This window comes from Dendronephthya gigantea, unplaced genomic scaffold (assembly GCF_004324835.1).
Source record: "Dendronephthya gigantea isolate DGI-Jeju-01 unplaced genomic scaffold, DenGig_1.0 000006F, whole genome shotgun sequence".
Taxonomy (NCBI): domain Eukaryota; kingdom Metazoa; phylum Cnidaria; class Anthozoa; order Malacalcyonacea; family Nephtheidae; genus Dendronephthya; species Dendronephthya gigantea.
The window spans coordinates 1,700,623-1,722,168 of NW_021163016.1; the positions used below are offsets into that span (position 1 = coordinate 1,700,623).

The following is a 21,546-nucleotide window of genomic DNA, read 5'->3' on the forward strand; positions in this document are numbered from 1 at the left end:
AATTCACAATATAATAAGAGTTCACAATTGGGCAAATTTCCAACGCTAATCAAGCATTGAAATTTCGCGTGCAAGCCGCTTTCAATCTCTTGGAAAAGACACCCCTCTGAGTTTTGGAAGTAATTTGAGATCATAAGGAGCTCAACAACCCAAGTTGACAAAAGATTGCATGCTTCGAACTGCTTATAGTGGCAAAGGTTACTGTGCCTAAGGGCGACTTCAGTGCCAAAATGCGACTGCTTCTGTTTACGATTGAATCGCTGAATGATGAATCATGATTAATAGCCCTTACACAAAGAACAATGGAGCCTTTGCAATAATTGCCTTTCTTTATGGTTTAGAAGGTATATATAAGCGCCCCGGTACGTGCCCTCAAGGAGCTAAATGTCCGCAAATAATCTTCTAGAGGACATCTTTCAAAAGAAGAAAGTAAAAAATGAGCGTGTGTATGTGAACGAGCTTTTATTCTCTGCTAAAACTTTCCATCACTGAACCAAAAGCATGAAAAAATGCTTGCCTAAAGTTTCGGTTTCTGACAGTAACCGAACCTCAGCTTTGCGGTTCTTGCTGGTGCAGTGCTCGACATCTTCGGCTACGGAGTTACGTAATTGCCTTCGCTTCGGTATGAACAAAGAAATATTTTCTCAGTGTTCTAATATTGCTATTTTCGATTTTTATATAAAGCACCGATTTAGGTGACTAAGTATAGGAATGAACCACCTGCTGATCGAATCGCATTTTCCCGAGTCGAGAAGAGCAAGTTTAAAAGCGACCCCTATAGTGTAACCTGGACAACATTAATAAATATTTAGGGTCCACCAAGGACAAAGACTATAGCGATTGTAAATACAACATTAAAAACCTCAATTTAACACCTCTTTTAGCCGTGTATGCGTTGTGTTAATCGTTTGCTTGGGCAAAGGCTAATCGTTCCTTATTCCTAGATGACTGACATTTTGACTAATCCGGGCAGGGCTACAGCGCATGCTTTGTATATTTCTAATGATCGTCATGACAACGCTTGCGTCGCCACATAATAGCCCTGGCATGTAACTTCAATGCTAAATTGTATGCGTTTGAAAAATTCTCGCGTGGGCCGAGTCGGATATTGCAATTGTACACAAAAGGCAGAAATATCCCGACCGCTTCCCTGTACGTGCGTATTTTTGTTACGCTTTTACGTCGTCGTGTATCAAGTTTCAACATTGGTCTCATGATGGACGCATTTTGTCGATTTCCGGGTTATAAATTCGTTCTATTAAATAGTAACTAATCTCGCGATTAACCGAATGATACTAACTGAATGAAAATATCTCATATTCACATCCGGTTGGGGAGGACGACTGTATCAATAGCATCATTGATAAGCAGCGAGGATAGAATATGGTGTACCAGCCACTCGGTAACTGAATGGTTTTTCGGCCAGACGGAGCTTGTGACTATCGTTCGTCAACTTTGATAAATGAAATGGTAAATGTCTGCGATGTGGCACACTGGTTTCGCGACGCAACCTCGGATAGGCGCTTGGAGGCCCTATGTCGCCTTTTAGATTGCTGTATGCCATTGGAATTACAGTTCCTCAAGACGTACTTAGACGAATTGTTGAGACGAAATTTTGTTGGGAATCAGCACGTTGACTCGGCTATGCCAGAGTTGCACGAGATTACCGATTCGACATGCCGTCGACAGTTGTGCCTGATACTAACTCGTCTCAAAACGGCGAACGTCCTGGCCGGCTGTGTTTATAATATTTTGATACAATACAATTTTAGCGAATTTTTTTCGCGTGTTATGGTTATGGAAGAGGAGTTGGTCGATGAGATATTATTGTTATTCACATTGGCCGCTAACCACCCAGCGATGTCGTTTTCCCAGCGACGTAACCTGCATCAGCGACTCAGAGACCTACGTGAAACTATTGAGAAATCCTTCAAGGTATGAAAAGTACAATTTTTTATTTTCGAACAATAAGGCATTTTATTCGAATGTACGCGAGTTTTGTGCGACTCGATACCTCACTTGTCGGCACGATTTTATGTTGTGTGAAAACAGCGTAATTTCACAAAGGTTGGTTGCAATAATAAATAGCTATTATACAGGAAGGGCATATCGCAAAAATATACATGAAATCACGCAAGTATCGAGTTACTTTCGATTTGTGTGTGTTCGCGGGAAATAATCCCTCTATTCAATATAGAATATTTAACTGTTCCAAATTTCGTTTGTCAATAAAGTGTCTTTCAGCTGTATTGTGTGTGGAAGCAATAATGTTTGACTAGGGATTAACTAGAATCGAGTGATTTATTTCTCCCCCTTAAGTGAAAGATTGGGAATTCGAACTTAGCCCGATAAATGAAAACAAATGTCTCAATATTATAAGTGTCACACAATTTAAGTAATGGAATTGCTACATCTGTGCCTCTGGTGTGAATTTCTAACGCGAGATTGTGGTGAGGTTGTATTTCATTAGACAGAACTTCTCTCGTGAGATGACAATGCTGCCTTTCATGCTTTTTCTAGTGTTACCACGCTACTGATGTTTGCTTGCAACACAATCGAGAATATGTATGCAAACCTCTTGAGAAATCAAGCACCGAAGAATCGATGAGCTCAAATGAGCAACGACCAATGACCGAAATGCCGAGCACTGAGCCAAATATGCAACCTGCCGAGAACGTCGAGAAACCCGATGTCTCTGCTACTGAGAATACTTCTGACGGTATGTATCGATTGATATGACCCTTTATGGGCTATATACAGTTTGCCTATGTGTACAGTATAAAATATTCCCCGCCGATAATCGGCGCTAACAACCTCTGATAAATACTTTGCGTATACAAACAGAGTTAATGCATTTCTAATCACGGACAAGCGAAAGCAATATTGGATATATTTTTAATTCAAAATATTTGCTAGAAGAGCATTTTTGTCTGGTCTTAATTGCCCCCGGGTAACTCCTGTCAACACAGACCGGGTCTCCCATATACAACAAAAATTTTGTGCTCTTAATTGCCAAAATAGTAAGGAACAGATAGCTTTAGATATCAATTGTTTGCCAAAGTTTGCCTTTTAATGCCTGAACAATTTTTCGATATTTCGCTCAACTTTGTCTTTAATTAGGTTTACGCGCGTTTAATCCACACTGTGTCGCTCTTTATCAGATGAGAAAGAATTTTCAACGCTCAGTTGGTGCCCAGTTAGATTTGTACTCTAGTGCATGCAAACAATGTGAAGCGTGTTTTTTCCCGAATGCATCCATTATACAGCATTGTATTTTCAAATTTTTGCTGCGTGCGCGTTCGTTTTTTTTGCGCAAGCTGTCTGTCGGGAATTTTTTGCAATCTTCGCTCAACAAGATTAAAACAACCAGCTTTTGTTTAAAACCGCTCTTTGCGATTCCCCTTATTAATACGTGCGTTACAAACCCTTATTTTGCCATGTTACGTGTGTATTAACATCGGTTCTCTATATAATTCACTGCTCAAAGATGTCAAATCAAAGTTTTTACCGCGGTTTTTAGACTCATGTATACATATTAAAAAGCCGCTATTAATTTTGCTCTTTTGAATTGACCCAATTTTTTTATCCCCATGCAGCGTCAATGCCTAAACGGCGTTGTGTTGTATACATTTTGTACGTATTTGTTTATGAACAATTTCGACGCCTCCTATCCCTTCTGGACATGCATGAATCACGCCATTCGTTTTTCACAGCTGAATCAAACCACAATTGTTTATCTGACACCTACCTATAAACGGCTATTATTCGCGTGCCGATTTGTAAACTCGCGTGCAAAAGCTCCATTATTAATTAAAGCATATTTGTTTGTCACAATACCCAACGTCCTCTGCGTGTGAATGCAGTATATAAAATATGCCGTTTTGTCGCAAATATAGGCCGCTTCTATTTTAAAAACTGTATGTTTGTAGATCGTATTTCGCGTAAAAACCTGAATAAAACATGATATTCAAATAAGCGACTTTTTTGTCATGGTTATTGCATGTGGGCCTAGCGTGTAGCTATAGCAGGCAATTATCTCTTAGTCTCGAATGACTGTCGTACATCTGATATATTTTATAACCAAATATATATACCATATTCCTTGCTTATAGCTCTTTGTCTTATAAAGCGGGCAAATGACTTTTCTCGAGTATCGAAATATCGCGAACTCTATATATCCATAATCAAAGACGTCGCGTGCACAGTTTTCCGTATGATCCCATTATTAAAATCATGTGGAGTTGAAAAAAACCAACACAGTAATAGCTGCAATGGGCGATAATTGTTTTAAGAAGTCAAATGCGTGGGTATTCGTTTTAACATCACATGTATGGGCAAGAAAGTTTGAGGTTTCACTTATCCCTTGCATGTGGATTTAGAAGATATCCTTGCCTTTTCACTGGGGTCAAACTGCTATACGGGTATTTGGAATCAAGATGAATATACACGCTTACTCAATATATACGTAGTTTTTTCCATAATTTATTTTTTAAACCATAAAGATGGCAATTTGCATTGCCCGCCTTCCACAGTTGACGGTCTGCATAATTTCTAACCAAGTATATTTTTGACCGTATCGTATATACATGCGCATGCATATCTCTGACCTGGGTAAGATCAACCAAATTGCAAGGTTGGCCTTAAATTCGATTAAGCTATATGTTCGCATGTGATGTTCGCATGTGTTCCTTTTTGTTCGCACATATTATAATAAGCGGACGTTGAAAAAAATCTTGTTTTTTGTGCTACCTGTATTCATGACAGCCGCGCTCTCGAATGTTCTCGCGATTGCTCTATATATGCATAGATACGAAACTTATATTTATAAGAAAGAATGAAATTATACCGAAAATCTCCCAGGGTTATGATGGTTTAACCGGCTATAATTGCTTAGTTGACTACAGTAAAATCATAGTTAATGCAGAAGTTAGACTATATTGCAATTACTTTAATTGCTGTAGCTATATCGGCCCTTAACAACAGATTCTTAACAACACTTTAGGCTAATTTCATTAATTTCGTTCATTTTTATTAATTTAATTTCAATTATATCAAAATAGCGAAATTCGCAGCACTTGATCCGCACTTTGATTTTAATGGTAACCGTCAGTTTTCTCAATATATATCTTGAAAAACATTCAAGGGCGCTGATTGGAAAGCTCAAGGGTGAAATAGTCCAAAAAACTTTTGTTCTCTTTTAGCCAGGCTCCAATTTTGAGTACGTGCAGTAATATCCTATATAGCGCAACCACTACTACTTGTTAAAAGAGGAATATAATACAATAATCGAGTAGTATTTCAATTGTAGTTCAAACTAGCCCGTTCATGTAGGTTAACCCAATTAAATCATGCACGCAACAGGCAAGATTGGTATTAATTGATCTGTTTTTGTGATTTGTTCCGTATATCTCACAATGAGGCGAGTTATTATCACATAATTTAGCCTTTTTCGTTCGTACAAAAATATCTTTAACACATGGTACCGACGTTTCTGTACCGTGTGATAAGATATTTTTGCCTGACGATGACTTTGTCTTTGAACTATATAATAAGCTCAAAAATAAACACATTTAAAGCGCCATTGGTTAAAATTCCATCTTGAATTTCCAGATTATTAATTGTTTTGTTGTTCCTCAGAATTTATTTCCTTTTCACTTTACCATATATGAATGGTTATAGTTGACCAAACGTACTTTAATCTTTAAATACGAGACCAAAGAATGTTAGATGTCTCAAAGCTAATGCATGCAACTGACGAGAATATCCGCCGTCTTGAGTAGGATTTCACCCCACCTAAATCACAGATTTGAATCACTGCAAGTCGTTTGTGACGAACGTCAATTAGGTCGAATTTTTTTCGTGCTCTAGAAATTGGATAAAGTTAGATGGTATTCAAAATAAATATATACTCTTGAACTCGTGCATTCATAATGAAAAACCAGAACTTCTAATTAGTCGTAACTATAAAGAGAGAAGTAATCTACATGGACAAAAAATTTTATCACGCGCAATATAGCTAGATTTTTTCGACGTTGGCATTTTTTCGAAAATATCTGCAGTTACCAAAGGCACGTAAGTAAACATTGGTAATTTGAACTGATTGAAATTTGAGTTATGAGATTTCTTATTTGAACATCAGTAACTAATTCACTCGTTCACATTTATCAAAAGAAGAAAATCGCATATAAAATCGAGCGTGTAAACGAACCTTAAGTCATCATGTATAAATAGTTCCCTTCGTGCGATGCGAGGAAAGATATGATGTTTAATTGGTTCGTCGAACAAATAAAAAATGTTTGCACAAGTCCATGATTATATAAAGTTCCTGTCTTCTGACATGCTACCGAAATTGGTCATCACAAATTGTCAATATCAACATCTTTAGGATGTGTACTTTACGTATTTAGATCCACCCAAATATATAAAATACTTAATACTATCCTTCCTTTTCTTAAATGACGGGGGGATAATTCAATTAGCTAATCTGTCATATTTCAAAATAAATCTGGATATTCATCGCTTAAATGACGCCTTTCATCTAACATGGGATATAAAACAACAAAACAAGAACGAGTGATCCATCTAAGTGTATAATTTAATGCGAAAGGCATTTTCAAGAAAATTTTCAAAGAACTGAAATGAATTCAGCTTAATGTTAAAACTTCAAGGAGTTTTGAAAAAGATTGACGAATTTTTGGGGGAAGCCCTGTAACCCCAGGGTAAATTCGGGGTGTTGTATGTCATCAAGCTCTCAGCCTCTCATCTCGTAACCTATTCTATTGAAAAAACTTGCAAAATACAATACAATAAATCTGTGTTAGAATCCTCCTTGGGGGTATACAGTCTTACACAGCTGAGCGGAAGAACTAGAAAGTTCGTTGTCCCAATCGGGAGTGACTCGATCCCCTCATCGGGTATCCAACACGCCGAAAATTTATTGCATGCATGCTAACAGGATTTAGCCAATTCAAACGCACAAAATATTTCCGTGACGACCAGTAGCGAGTGGCATTGTCGGCGTGAAGTGTTTCAGTGCTATTTTAGAACCATTCTCGGGACGCCTGCCGAGAACAACAAAATGTCGGATTGAAAAGGCTGGGTGAAAAACAGCATTGTTTAGGCATGTTTTTTATCAACGGGTAACAACCTGGTCAATTTGCTTGTGAGGGTCTGATGCCTGATGGACGATGTGATAAAATTTTTGTAATTAATATGCACCTTCACTCGCTTGTGCCGCAAAATGCATCAATCTGCAATCCACTTTTACACAATGTCGTTCAATTAAAAAAACCTGTGGTTAAGACAATTTTTTCAAGTGCACTTTGAAACTACAGTTGAGTTCTTATTCTTTTATCGTACGACTATAAAAGACCTTCTGAACTCTGGGCCATAATACAATTTTGTCCTCCAAAATTATTCCCATGTGCTTTGCCTATATTGCACAGAGTATATGTGTTGATAAGAATTGTCATATGTGATGTCATCAATTGTAGGACAGATGAAGTGGTCATTATTTCTTGTATAGACTTTAATATATAAATATATACGTATATAACATACCGAGAATATATTGATTCTAGTTCAACCTATTCTTGCAATCGTCAAAATATATACTTCTCTTTCAACATCCCTATGGTTTTATGTTGACATACTGACACAAAAAGAATGGAAGCGAGCTTTCAGTCAAATCGAAATATTCGATAACATTTCGACAAAATTCTGTTATTAAAATCCGAATATATATAGGTTATTCTTGTATTCCGACGAATTATAATGTCACTGCTATGACGATTTCTTTCGCGCCATATGTCGTATTTTGCTACATATCAACAATTGAATTGTTACACCGTGTTTTACTTATCAGATTGATGCATAATAGAAACCTTAAGCATGTCTGACGACGGAGCGAAGACGACATGCAGCTAATACTACAATGGGTCATTGAAGAGCTCATGGGAGTTCTAGACCTACGATGTTCATGTATGCTGTCTGTTTACAACTGCAAATATTCACAACATCCGCTTTTCAGCTTTTTTATGAATCCATGAGTGATGAGTTCAGTATTCTGTGGAATTTACCGCAGTCGTAAACCAATGTTTTTACTGCTCGTATATTCGGTATTGAGTTCGTGCGATAATATGTAACGAGTTTTTTTACTAGTATTTATTTGAAGGAGATTGTTTTGACTCTGGGTAAATATTGTGTAAGTAATTTGTTGTGGAACCGCACTGCCCGTTTGAAATGAAACAAGTTAAAGACAACCGTGTGTGGATCGAATGATCTCAATTTGAAATAATAATAACAAAAAGGTGAAATCAAATATACAACACACTTTCTATGAATGTCGCCCTAGACGCATATAGATATTATTCTGTGTTCTCACAGACGCGGAAATACTATATTATACATGATCTCTTGCCAAAAGCACTTAAGCGAAGAATAACTAGGAGCGATATCTTAGACACGCACTTTGCCAAAAATCCATGTTAAACAAGTCGTGCAATATCTTCAAGTTGACGCATTGAAACTCCAAACGAGGAGAAGAGGATATTTTGTAACGACGTCATGTTTTGATATACTTAACCTCGTATTTAACCCCGCGTCGTCATATATATAGGTGCATCACTGTACAAATTTGACCGGTGAGAAAATAAGGCACTTTATTAACCTTTGAACATAACACATCAACGTTGCATGAGTTCTGCGTGTTTATTCTATTTCATCACCTCGCACCACGCTGGACAAAGAAATAACGTAACTTGTATCCGAGAAATGTGCTCAATCTTGTACACCTTTTAAAGCTTTTACGAGATTTTTTAACAGGAAATGTGCCATGAGTTTGGTATCTTGGATGGATGTATTGCCCAATTCTAATTGTCTAAAAGTTAGAACGCGACGGGAACTCTTGCACAAAGAGTGTGTGCATGGGGTATGTTGGGATTAGGGTCACGAGACGCATATCTGAGGCTTTAATTTGTGCACTAAAATTAATATAAAATGCCATTTTGCGGCCCTATACTGCATGTGACGCCTTGCAGGCCTTAAACTGGCTCGCCCTGTTCTTCATTTTCCCCAATATTTCTCATTTTTTGTTTTTGCATATTGTCTTGGGTAAAATGATTGAAATGTAAGTCTACTGCATATCGCAAACGGCAGGATCTTTTGGTTCATTTCTGAAAGTCTAAGCTAGATCATCCCTACGGCAAATACCTGAAACTACATGAATGGCTCGCCCTGCACGAAGCATTTAGGACAAGTGTGCATGTATGGTAGCTACAAAAAGTCAAGATTCAAACCATAAATATTCTTTTAACGTCGACGGACAGATTATATTCATTTCAAAATACTACAGCCGTCAAAGTATAATAAACTTCTTAGAGATAATTTAAGCCTTCTTTAAGATGAATCAAAATAAAATGTTGCCATTGTTATGTAATCATTTAAACACATACACATGCATGATAGTCAAGTGATAATTGGAAATGCATTGTCACATTCGATCAGTTTAATAGAAAATAAATTGCAGAATGTGCTCAAAATACTTTCTGAATGTTCAACTTGGGTTATAACCTACCGCCCCAAGAGCACAATGGTTCGTTGAAATGCTAACTGTGATGGTTAATGACTCAAAATGAAAATATCAATATATATATATGTCATCTGGCCGCCAGCCAAGCGATATCGTCTTGTCCCTCCCATGTCTCCCATAACAAGGGTGGCGGGCCAGTTTTTTTCTTTCACAAACACAACTTTATATATAATACTAAACACAGCTGCATTGATTAAACCAGATCCAGTATAAACGCCGCTGCCAGAGTTGATGAAAACGCGAGTAATTAAAGTTTGTATAGGAGAATTTGTCAATTCCTATTTCTCTATGTGCACATAAACACAGGAATTTGTCGGTGCGATTTTTCGTTTTGTTCGAGTCACCCGACTAATCGCTGCACGGATATCGCCCTTTAGGAGAGTTTATGGCAATCAATTTTTTATCTTCGTAGGTGTTTGACCCAAGCTAAATTGCATGAAATTTTGAAACATATTCCTGTTTGTCAATAATCATTTGGAAGTTGGAAAATTCTAAATGAGTTACCAAAAATAGACTAAAAGAATGTTGCAAACCAAATATTGTAGAAAAGGAATCATAACAGATTTAGTAGACAATTAAACGTGCGTGTTGCATGGTAGAATCATATAGTAGAATCAACATTAAGTTGTGTTATTTAGTTGCACGAGAATTATTTCCGTATGTGCGCTGAGATGCCTTTTAAGCCTCGCAATGTCCCCGTTTCTTCATAAGCAATTGAATATTTCATCAAGTCTTAATTATGAAACATGAGGTCTTTCTAGATACATAAAAAACATTGCAGATGTGACGATTTGATGAAAGCTAAAGTATCTTGGTTTGGTTATAAGCTTTTACCGCAAACCACAGTCGATTTATACCATTTGTGATTTGAATTCAGTTTTAGTCTCAATTAACTCATTTAACCGCTAAAATTTAAAGAATGCTGTTTAACAATTGAAAAAAATATATATAAAACCTTTGTTAAATATATAAAAAAAAAGCCCAATTCGGCAATTGGCTCTGTAGATGTATATTGCCAAAATGCAAACGACGAGTTTAGTTACCGAATAGTGTTGACGTCTTGAATTTTGATTGATCATCAACATACGGGCTGAATCGTCGAAACACGACGGTGTTCAATGTGAATAGTTTTCTTTGCAATCATTAAAAGACATTATTTTTTCATGCGTCGCACAAAGATATGGAAAAATAGCTTGGCGTCCGTATTGTAATTTGATACGAAGTTGACCGTATAAACTATATATAATGTATTATTATCTTTTGATTTTATTTCGTTTAGACCGTCCATATACGTATACTTATATAAGATAGTTCGTAAGAAAATATTTTGTGGCTACATGTATATATATGATTTAGCTAAGTAAATATGCATGCATTAAAATGATTGAAAACTAATCTTGTTTTAAAACCATCCATCAGCATGCAAACAACTCTCACCGAAAATAAAAAAAAAACATTCTTTTTTACTTTAACTAAAATTGAAACGATTAAAGTGATTTTATTGTTCATTTTTAAATAGGTTTGTTTAAACCGATTAGCTAAATATATTATGCATGATAATAACTTATAGACGTTTTACCATGAGATCTAAATAGGAAATAACATAGAACCGATTGTTCCATGTTATGTATTCGTCGGTAAAATTCTACGAATTCAATTTGGCGAAGAAATATGAGAAATGCAGCTCATGCATTGACATGTAAGAATTTCCCAACATTCTATAAGAATCTCTCAATGAAATTTAATTGGGTGTGTTGCAATCGTGCAGAAGCTAATATCATTTAGAACTATAGTTGTGCAGTATCATATTTTTAATCAAGCAGTTTAGCCAACACGCATTGGTAATTTCTATTTGCTTTGGCATTTGATCGCATTTCAAGCCGACAATGCTTTTTATGGATAAAATGAGTGACTTTTTGGTGAGTCTATGACCTCGAGTACGAAAATGGAATTTTGGAATACCAAAATATATACATACAGCCTAACTCCGCTACTTAATAATTAATATCATCAGATTTTGTTGTGGCTTAAAAGTTAAAAAATTGAGACTGGGTTAATCGCATTTGACTGTTTTTTGGACATACTATAAAATATTAGAGCTCTTCTAATGGTAGGCTTAGTTATTAAAGTCATTTCATGCGCCCAGGCGAGCCGCGCCATATATAGAAATTTTGCAGACTATATAGCTGATTATTGTTTTCCCCTAACAATTACTTGGGTTGTAAATATTAGTATAATGCGGCTTTTTTATTTGTCTTGAAAATTGGGCATATCGAAAATTAGCACAGCTTAAATTGGAGATCGATTTTTTTATTTGCTTGGTTGATTGCGAATGATTTCTAAAGTCGCAGGTTTAGCGTTCAAGTTGATCGGTTGTTTGGATATGGATATGAACACAGGAATATGTGTCCCACACACGCGCGTAACTGAGATCGGTTTGATCAGAATGCCCCCATGCATTAACCCGTATTGTATGTAGATAATGTATCTTCTTTTCACCTGCGAGGGACATGTTGGATGGCCGAAGCAAAGTCTACACAATTAATCGTACCCGATTCTTATATATGAAAAAGATTGGTGACGCCACTCTGTCCGTTTATCAGTTTACAACGAGATTTAAAATGTGTCATCTTTACACGCATTTATTCGAACACATACGCCAGCATACGAATCGTTTGCAACTAATCGCATCGTGTAGATCGGCCTTTAAAATAGCTTCTATATATATACGTTTCTATAATCCCTTGTGGAAAGAGAAAAGTACAGCATACGTATATATAGATGAGCTAAAACAATAAACATAATTGTCTTGCATGATTAAGCGCTTAGGCCTCGATCGATACCTCTAGTTTAGGAATTATAGGATGTTTTGATTAAACACCAGATTACGTGTACTTTTGCATGGATAATTTATCAGGCTTCATTACGGTAACTTTAAGATATTTTGAAGTTAAATTCTTATTCGAAGAGAGTATATGGAGCTAAATTTCACCTGTTTTACAGGAAATATGTATGATATATCTGTTTCATTTACAGTCGGATCTTACTCTTTAAAATCTTGTCACATTCCTGTCCTTGTCATAGGAACATTGCCTGACTATATGACCTGTAGCATTTTAATTGCGACACTTCATCTGTTGAGGGCCCCTCATATATTGGCCTGATCATTTTGTAACCAGAAAACACGGTGGGAAAATGCAATTTTTGAAGTTCACTTTGTTTTGAAATACCTCATATAGCTACTTGTATTGAATTTTTTATAAAATTGGTAACAAAGTGTATACAACCAGAGATAAATATAACTTTAAATATAACCTTTTTTCACGGCCAGAAGCTAGCTAGAGTCACTTTGTTGTAAGAAGGACTGTTTGCATATCAATTTACAGTTTTTTCAATATTTCAGGATATTCTCCACCAAATATTTTAAAATATATAATCAGCTTTTCAGCTTACCTGTATATTTGGAATTTGACGCAATACTAACTGTTGCTGTTCTATTTCTAGTCCATATAAAAGACTTACGAATTGTCCGAGTTCAACAAAGACCGTTTGACAAGAAATATGAATACATTTTTGAGGTATTGTCAATTATCAGTGAAAATGATTTTAGGCTCGCCTCATCGCGTGCCACAACTCACAATGCCCAGCCCAACCCGAAGAATTTCCTCTCAGATCAGAATCTTGTTATGTGACTATCCAATTAAGCCAGTTGAAGTGAGCAATTTTTTGTAGGGCAGATTTAGGCTATTTCCTAAGTACACTTACTTTTTATAATAAGTTCAAGAAATCTCCTGTTTCGAGGTTTCTAGTTTTAAAACAGTCCATCGATGCGTGATCCCGTTGCGTGTTCGATTGCCCGATCAAAAAAACTTTGTTTACCTCCACAACAAGCGATATTTCAACTTTGTTGATTTTCTGCGTCGGACATGCACATCCCATTAAGGGCCACGGCTGTGTTAAGTTAGAACGATTATAAAGAGTGCTTCATGTATACTGACGACCTCTGAAATACCAAAAGGAGCGGATAATTTGATTTTGCGATTCGTATATCGCTTAGAGAATAGTCAAAAAACGGTTAAAAAATTGATATTGGCAATCGTTCAATTTAAACTGGTGAGTGGAATTGTCTTAATATCCTAATTTTCCAAAAAATTCTGTAAAAAATCATGAGTACTAACATATAAAGTCTTTAGTATCTTAGTTTTTTTATATAATAATTGCTGTTTTATTCCGGTTTTTATTCAAAAAATTTTTTTGTATAACCTCAGATAATTTTTTTTCGCCACTTATTATAGATAACCTGTTTGTTTGTGCCCGTTTGACCTATTCTAGAATACATCGCAATATCCAATTCCGATTAAAACTTTCCGGTCAAAATTTTAAATCGAGCGTCATTCTTCATAGCTCAATTGGTGTGAACGAGGTTTTTGGCAAGAAAACAAAACATATCAAGTCTAAACTTGCCCTAAAATGGCACACAACCACCAATAAGGCGGTAATCCGATTACGCGTAAATTCTAAACTGATCGCATTTCGAAGCGGATCAATATAGCATTGTAAATTCCACCAACAGATTTCTTTATATATATTTATTTTTGAATGCTGTACTCGATCAGAGATCTTGCCTTTTATTTCCAACGTGAACAATGCGTCGCATGCAGCCTCTACGGTTGTACGTGCAACTGATTTAACTAGACCTCCTCTTGACAAAAAACGATCAAAGGCATGCTTGGAAATTTTTCGCTGAAGGGCCCTCAAAATGTTGCCCTTAATCCCTTTTTCCTCATTTCTTCTTTGATTTATGTATCCTCTTATACAGTATCGACCTCCGTATCTCCATTGGGTCTACAGTGTCAATTTTATTAATCTAGAGTAAGGACTACCACTGTTTTGAGAATAGGGCATCCCATTTATAAACCTATAACAAGGGAACCATTGAGGTCAAACTTCCAAGGTCGTAATTTGACTTCAATTAACCAATGACGCCTTTCCAATTAATGCCATAGTTGTTTTTGACAGTTTACATCACCGGACAGGCTAATAATTCGGGATAAAAAGACACTATATAGCACTTCTAAGACGTCTATGCTCATATTTTGGTCGTTAATTCCTGCTCTAAATAGGATATAGAGCCTGCATGCTGATATCCAAGATCACCATGGAGTTTGCATGCAAATGATGCTAAAGGGGCCATTGCCATATATTGAAAATTTTGGTCAAAAAACTGATTGCCTGGGGAACCAAATTCGTGTTCAAGATGTTGCGTTAATAAATATATTTTAAGTTTTTCGTTGTTTGAACTGTGGCTTCAATAGTTTTTTGTTACCAAGGAAATTACTTTGGCACAATTGTAAATTGATTGTGAAGGCCCGTTTACACTTGCAATTTTTGCTGCGATTTTATGTGCGTTTTTCTTCTTTTGATAGATGTGAGCGAGTGAATTATTGACTGATGTTCAAATAAGAGCTCTTATTGATCAGTGCATTCGTAACTAATTACTCATTCACATCTATCAAAAGAGGAAAATCGCTCATTAAATCGCAGCAAAAATCGCCTTAAGGTAAAAGGGCCTTAAGATTTTGCGTGTAAATGCAGGAACGATATACAAAATATATGAAATAACTTGCCTTATAGCGTAGGAATTACCACTGTGGTTTTAAGTGAACGCGATTCATCAATGCCCAGCATGGGGTGCCTTGTGTGTGGCGAGAACACCCGAAATCTTTTTTTGCCCTCTATATTTGCGTTTTCAAATTCACCCTGGATCTTTTCTCTAATATATTCAACTCACTGGGATTCGTGTTTCGTTTCTAGGTGACGTGGTCAAATGGAAAATTGGTAAGAATTCATCGCGCTTATGGAGAATTATTCGACTTTCAGTGCAAGGTAAATAGTAAAAAAATGCTCATTTTTTTAATGATAACGGCCTTTTTGAAGGGCTAATTATTTACGATCATTCTGTCATTCAGCTTCGCCGACGTTACTCCAAAGAAATTAGCAAAATGACGGAAAGAAAAGTGATTCCCTATCTCCCAGGTAGGTCGATTTAGTTCTGTCGTCTTTCTGTCATCAACCTCACTAACCTGATTGACATGTGGTCAATAAGTTTGAGCATCGATTTTGGTTACATTTTTCTGCAAACATCTGCCAAATGATGTAGGATTACTACTTTGAACCAGACAGACGAGTTGGGCGGTAGCTGCTATATTTTTTTGTGATTAGATAGACGAATTCTCGTCATTTTTTTTACATAGCAGACAAGCTAAGCTCCCTTCCTCTCCTTTGACACCTCATTCCAACTAAGGGAGTTGCTTAGCCCCCTCTGAGAATTTCTGAGAGATTGCATAATGTAAATGTAAATTCTTAAGGAGAGTATGTCAGTTCCTAAAATCGTTCCTGTATATGCTCGTTGTTCCTGCGCTGTTGTACTAAGCGCCCTTTCTTGCCTTTCTAAATTTTTATTACAGCTGGCAGTGTGTTGATAAACATTCAGCGATTACTTCCATCATAGTTTTGTTATAATAGTATACTATATTTCCATACATTTCACATCTTTCTCTCTTTTCAGCCCGTAGACCGATCAAATTCTGCAAAGGAAATCAAATTTTACCAGATATAACGCACTATGTGAGGTAAGTATGTAAAAATAGTTGCTTGCCGTCTACTGCATGGGAGTCGAAAATGGGAAATGTTTGATTTGTTTGTGAAACACAGTGGATATACAGCAGATGGATATACAGTATAACGTCTTCACGACTGCACGCAGTTTTATAAACCTATCTCCATTTCTGCAGAGAATTTACAAAGTTGCCAGAAAAGTTGCTGCACAGCGAACCGGTGGAAAACTTCTTCAGCGATGGAACGGAAAAGAAAATGGACGAGAAACCACAGGCTTCCAAAACGAAACCAAACTCCACCAATGAGAAGATTGATCACACAAACGTCGCGAATAAGCAACATACCGATATGTCACGTGTCGGTGTGGATGTGAAAACGGAAAAAGGAGCTGGACCGATAAGGAATCATTCACCTAAAGGTTAGAATTGTATATAAATGTCTATATTTGCCTGTTCACGACAGTAACTATAAATTTCGCTGTATATAAACGATTATAAGTGTTTTCGTGTTATTAATTGCTTGCATTAATATGCTCGTATGGTTTTTTTACTTACCACACTTGAAAGCTTATACACCTTTAGTACCACAAATTAAATGCTGTTAGGGTAATATATAAAATCTTTCTTGCTCCTTATTATAATTGCAAGTATTGTCTTAGAGTTTTCAGAACCCTAGCTAGAAACGTACTTGGGGGGTAGGTGTACATTCATTATTCGTGTCCCACTGGTATGTAAACATTAATATATCAATATACACTCCCTACCATGCAATAAGCGGTCTAGCTACGTCCCTGGAATTATCCCAATAGTTCTCGCAACTGACACCTACTCCTGTATTAAAAAAGCTCCCTTACACTCATTGAGTGTGACATACAAATTTTATTATTACTGATCAATGAGAAAATTTTTTCTTAATCATTGGAAACATTCATGGTAAAACACTGAAAATCAAGTTCTTGTTCGAGTGGAAATACCTCTATAAACGCTATGAGAAGATTAAGATCGCTCACTCACTGAGTTTGAGTGTGAGTGAGCTTTTAGAATACAAGCGATAGTAGTGCAATAAAATCGTATCATTATAATCAACAATCTCATAAACTACATAATTCTCTAAAATAGAAACACAAGCGCACATAGAATTCTTGCACGATATTCACCCTCTCACATTCATGTTTTATTCTTCTTTTTAGGAAAATTTCCAACTTCTTGTCCCGGAAAAAAATTCAACAACAATGCAAGACGACCTCCTCTTAGCCCAAAGGGTAATACTAACAGTATGTTTTTCATTTTGAAGCCAGTTATAGAAGGTTAGGAGTTTATGATGATTAATAACAGATTAAAAAGGGTATTTTTTCTAGTCGCAGTAAAAGGTGGTACAATTAGCACTTTGCCGGAGAAATATGTTTTTAATAACTAAGGTGTTGCGTGTTTTTTCTATGCAGCAAAAGAAGCCACTAAACCAAAAGCTATCATCCATCATCAGCCGAAAACCATTTTGAAGCCACCAAACGCGTCATCTCCTAAATCGTCAACACACACGGGTAATGACGAGAACAAAAAAGATGCCCTTGCAACGCTTAATGAAGAACATTTATCGACAGAAAATTCAAAAAGAACTATCGCCGAGAGTACGCCTCCCAAAACAGGTTGTGATCACGATTCCAGCAGCGAAGATGCGTTTACAAATTGTTCGGTAACAACAAACGATTTACATACGGAAAAACATATAGATTCACGGACGTCAAATGAATGTAACGTAATGGAAAAAACACAACAACAGTCACCTCATCCGTCTCCTCAACAAGCGACGTCATCCGGTGAAATGCAGCGATCAACTGCTTTGTCATCGTCGCCATTAACGAACGTGACGACATCACCATTAGTGATAACCACGGCAGAAAATATTCTTTCTACATATACTTCAACGTCATCGTCAAGAACAACGACATCACCGTTAAATACTTCGCCTGAAGTATCGGTCGTCACTTCAACGCCTCCGATTACGATACTTACGTCATCGGAAACCACGCCATCGATTGTGTCGTCTTCCACAGACACTTCACCGCCACCGATGTCGTTAGAATCAGCGACAAAGACACCATCGGCTGCGCTATTGCCAGTGACGTCAAACGTAATGTCGTCATTATCGATGCTGTCACTCACTACATCATTCGTTTCAAATATGGCGTCATCTACAACCTCATCGCCTTCTTCAGATATGATTACGTCATTCGTCGCACCTACTTCAACTCGTACACCACCTGAATCACCCCTGACCGTATCCGTCCCAGTCTCCTCGCCATCTTTCGTTTCAACATTTTCAACGTCTAGACAATTATCCAGCGATGGTTCGTTCGCCTCGACGAGCTCTCCAATCGTTCAAAGAACGTCTGAGGGAAGTGACTTGAATGTTTCTTTCGATCAACATCATTCCAACGGTTCAACGTGTTTATCGTCAGGAGGATTTAGATCGTCCGATCCGCAATTATGTACGTGTGATCCGTTTGATCACCAAGATTTGCCTGAAGACCAGGTAGTGAAAATAAAAATGTTATCTAACTTTACCTTTAAAAAATCCTATGAAGAAATAGCAATTGTAGAGCTTTCTCGTGATGTCGTCAAAACCGGACAGCCTGATGTTACCTTATGTTTGATTGGCTCCGTAAAACTACGAGCCAGTTAAATTTCGTGTAGCATCATCATTTTCGCGCTTGACTTCATTATGGGAAAGGTCTAGACACATTGGATATCAATTGTATTGTTTTCTTGTGCAGGGATTTGATCTGTGCGATGATGAAATGGAAGCAGTTAAATTAGAAAGAAATATGGAAATACAGAGATCAACGACTGCCATTGATCGCTCAAGGTACCATTAATCATCGGCATTATTTGAAGTATTCATCTTTTTCGTATAAAATGAATTGGCATTACAACGATGAAGTAAAATATGAATACAAATACCTTATAAGATAATTTTAGGATAAATTTTGGTAAAAATATGTTAAATGTTGATATAGTCTAGCATCCGGAAACACAACAGTTTGAAAAAAGGGCATTTGACCTAATCTCATGCATATCTAAATTCCTGTTCCCTTCCGATTCCAAAGGTACCATTGCCATTGTTTTAACTGCCCCAAAGTACAGCTTACATCATTGTAGTTTACACAGTATATCACTTTACATTACAGGTTAACTCCAGTTTCTGTCAAGAATGGATACACGAGGCACCATCACCACAATGTATCGCAACACGGTCTACTCATAGTTCCTAATGGCTATCACCACATACCAACAGACACTAGTCTACATTACAATGGTTACGGCTGCCATCTGGCAGAACAAAATAACGAACAAATGTTTTACGAAGACACTTTCGTGACGGACGCTGCGAAAACGAACGATAAAAATTGTAACTATATTTTTCAAAATGGCGGATCCGAACAAACGCTGGATTTCAATTCAAACACGCCTTACCAATGCAAGTACACGGTAAGTGAAACTTATAAACTGTAAGTTCGCAACTTTGGTGTATAGAGATAAGAGATTCGATTCATCGGAAGTATTAATCTATTTCCAGTAAGTATTTTAATTGGAAATATCGTAAAAGGAACTAGTAAAATTGTGCACACGTTGCATTGTACGCTGATAAGTCATATTGTCAACAATGTTAAAAGAACAGTGTGTGTGCTTGCTGGCTAACGGGGATATTTTCTTTTAGCCCCATTTAAACGGATTTTCAAAACTTTCCTGTTACAACTGTGGAGAACGTGGCCATCTTGGGAATCAGTGCACCGCACCAGAATTAGAAGAATCCATAATCTCTTGAGGGCCAGCCTCGTGCAGAACCGAAGAACTCCGAACGTGGAAAAAAGCCAAACAAATCCGTGGAACATCGGCGAAAACGGAGGTAATATTTCCATTTTCAGTAAATCCTAAATGCACAAATTTTGCCTTGAGATTCGGTTAGGATTAGAGTAAATTTAGGATTAGGGGCTGAACTCAAATCAACTACTAAAACCTAATCTAATACCTAACCCCTATACCCAACTCTAACCCTAACCTAACCTTAAAGGTAAAGTCGTGTATTTCGGATATACTTAATGTGGAATTATTACCGGAAATAAAATGGAAAACACAAAGAGGACGGTTAGAAGGTTTACTTAGGATAATATCTCGTTAAATATCCTAAAATTCTCGCCAGACTCAATGCAACGTGGTTTATATAAACCAGGCCAATAATGCCGAAATTATTTACCGCATTTGAAGTTTTAGATCCAGAGTGAACCTTAGCATTACAAAGGGAACGGAAAAGAGGACTTTTTAAACAATGCTGAATCGAGTAACAGACACAGTTTGGAGAATTTTTTGTTAGAATTTTTAAACATTATTTGTAGTACAGTTCAGGGATTCAGTGGTATGATTGGGAAATTAATTGATTATGCCAGAGAAGGTAAAGATAATGGAATCAACATGAACAAAATGATAAATCAAGCATTTTGGCCAAGGCCTAATTGCTTCACTGACATGCAGTCGTTATGAACAGCAATCTCAAAGAAACGGGCCTCAAATAGTGGGTTAATCAGGTTACCTGTTAATTAAGAAGGCCATTGCAGCGTTTTTTCCCGCGCGATGGATTCAATCCCGTATTGGTGGGGCCTGTTTCAATTTTAAAATCCCTGATAAAACGAATGCGAATTCTTTTGAAACATATTCACTCATGCATGGCCTAAGGTGTAAAAACATAAGACATATTTGGTAGAAATTTTTCACGCACTCTATCGATTTTAGAAATATACAAGAAACCGTCAAAAACATTGTTAATTTTAGCCGTAGCTGAAATGTACGAATTCCACAAGCTAGTTTACAATTATAACCGAACGTTCTCTTAATATATGGCGTCGTAATATAGAAAAAATCATTTAACTTATTTATGTAAATTATGCATTACCATTTTAGTTCTATATATATAAGTTCGTTAGATTGTGAAATTGGATCTATAGAAAGTTTGAATTTCAATATAGAAAATTATTTTATTGAATGCAAATACATATATATTATAAGGAATTTAAGATGTATGACAAGAAAGTAAATAAAATCGTTAATTATACTACAAGGTTGACGATGTATGGGCATTTTTCTCTTGGTACATAATTGCAGTAATTCTTACGGTGGCCAACAATGGACACGACTTCACACTATTCGAAGCAGGTATACTCTCTTTAAGCCAGGCCTGTTCCACATTGACCTACTTCGTAGAAATAGAACTGCTCCATAGAAATGGGCCTGCTCCATAGACATAGGCCTATTCCATACTGAAATATAGTATATTGGGTCCAGTAG

The 21,546-nt window shown here is 36.7% G+C and overlaps 1 protein-coding gene across 1 annotated transcript; it reads left to right on the top strand.

Annotated features, from left to right (window-relative positions):
* The first annotated feature begins 1 nt into the window (after position 1).
* On the top strand, positions 2 to 21,241 carry LOC114516717 (zinc finger CCHC domain-containing protein 2-like). The gene is made up of 12 exons (XM_028536268.1): positions 2 to 1,935; positions 2,521 to 2,719; positions 13,094 to 13,167; positions 15,404 to 15,475; positions 15,559 to 15,625; positions 16,158 to 16,221; positions 16,384 to 16,625; positions 17,397 to 17,468; positions 17,649 to 18,739; positions 18,981 to 19,072; positions 19,395 to 19,695; positions 19,925 to 21,241. The coding sequence occupies exons 1-12, from the start codon at positions 1,411 to 1,413 to the stop codon at positions 20,030 to 20,032; spliced, it is 2,907 nt and encodes a 968-aa protein (XP_028392069.1). The 5' UTR covers positions 2 to 1,410; the 3' UTR covers positions 20,033 to 21,241.
* The last annotated feature ends 305 nt before the right edge of the window (positions 21,242 to 21,546 follow it).

Coding starts and splice junctions, on each gene's coding strand:
- LOC114516717 (XM_028536268.1), top strand. CDS start 1,411: ATGGTTTTTCGGCCAGACGGAGCTTGTGACTATCGTTCGTCAACTTTG. Junction 15,626..16,157: donor AGTGATTCCCTATCTCCCAG/GTAGGTCGATTT, acceptor CTCTCTTTTCAG/CCCGTAGACCGATCAAATTC. Junction 19,073..19,394: donor ACTGCCATTGATCGCTCAAG/GTACCATTAATC, acceptor TTTACATTACAG/GTTAACTCCAGTTTCTGTCA.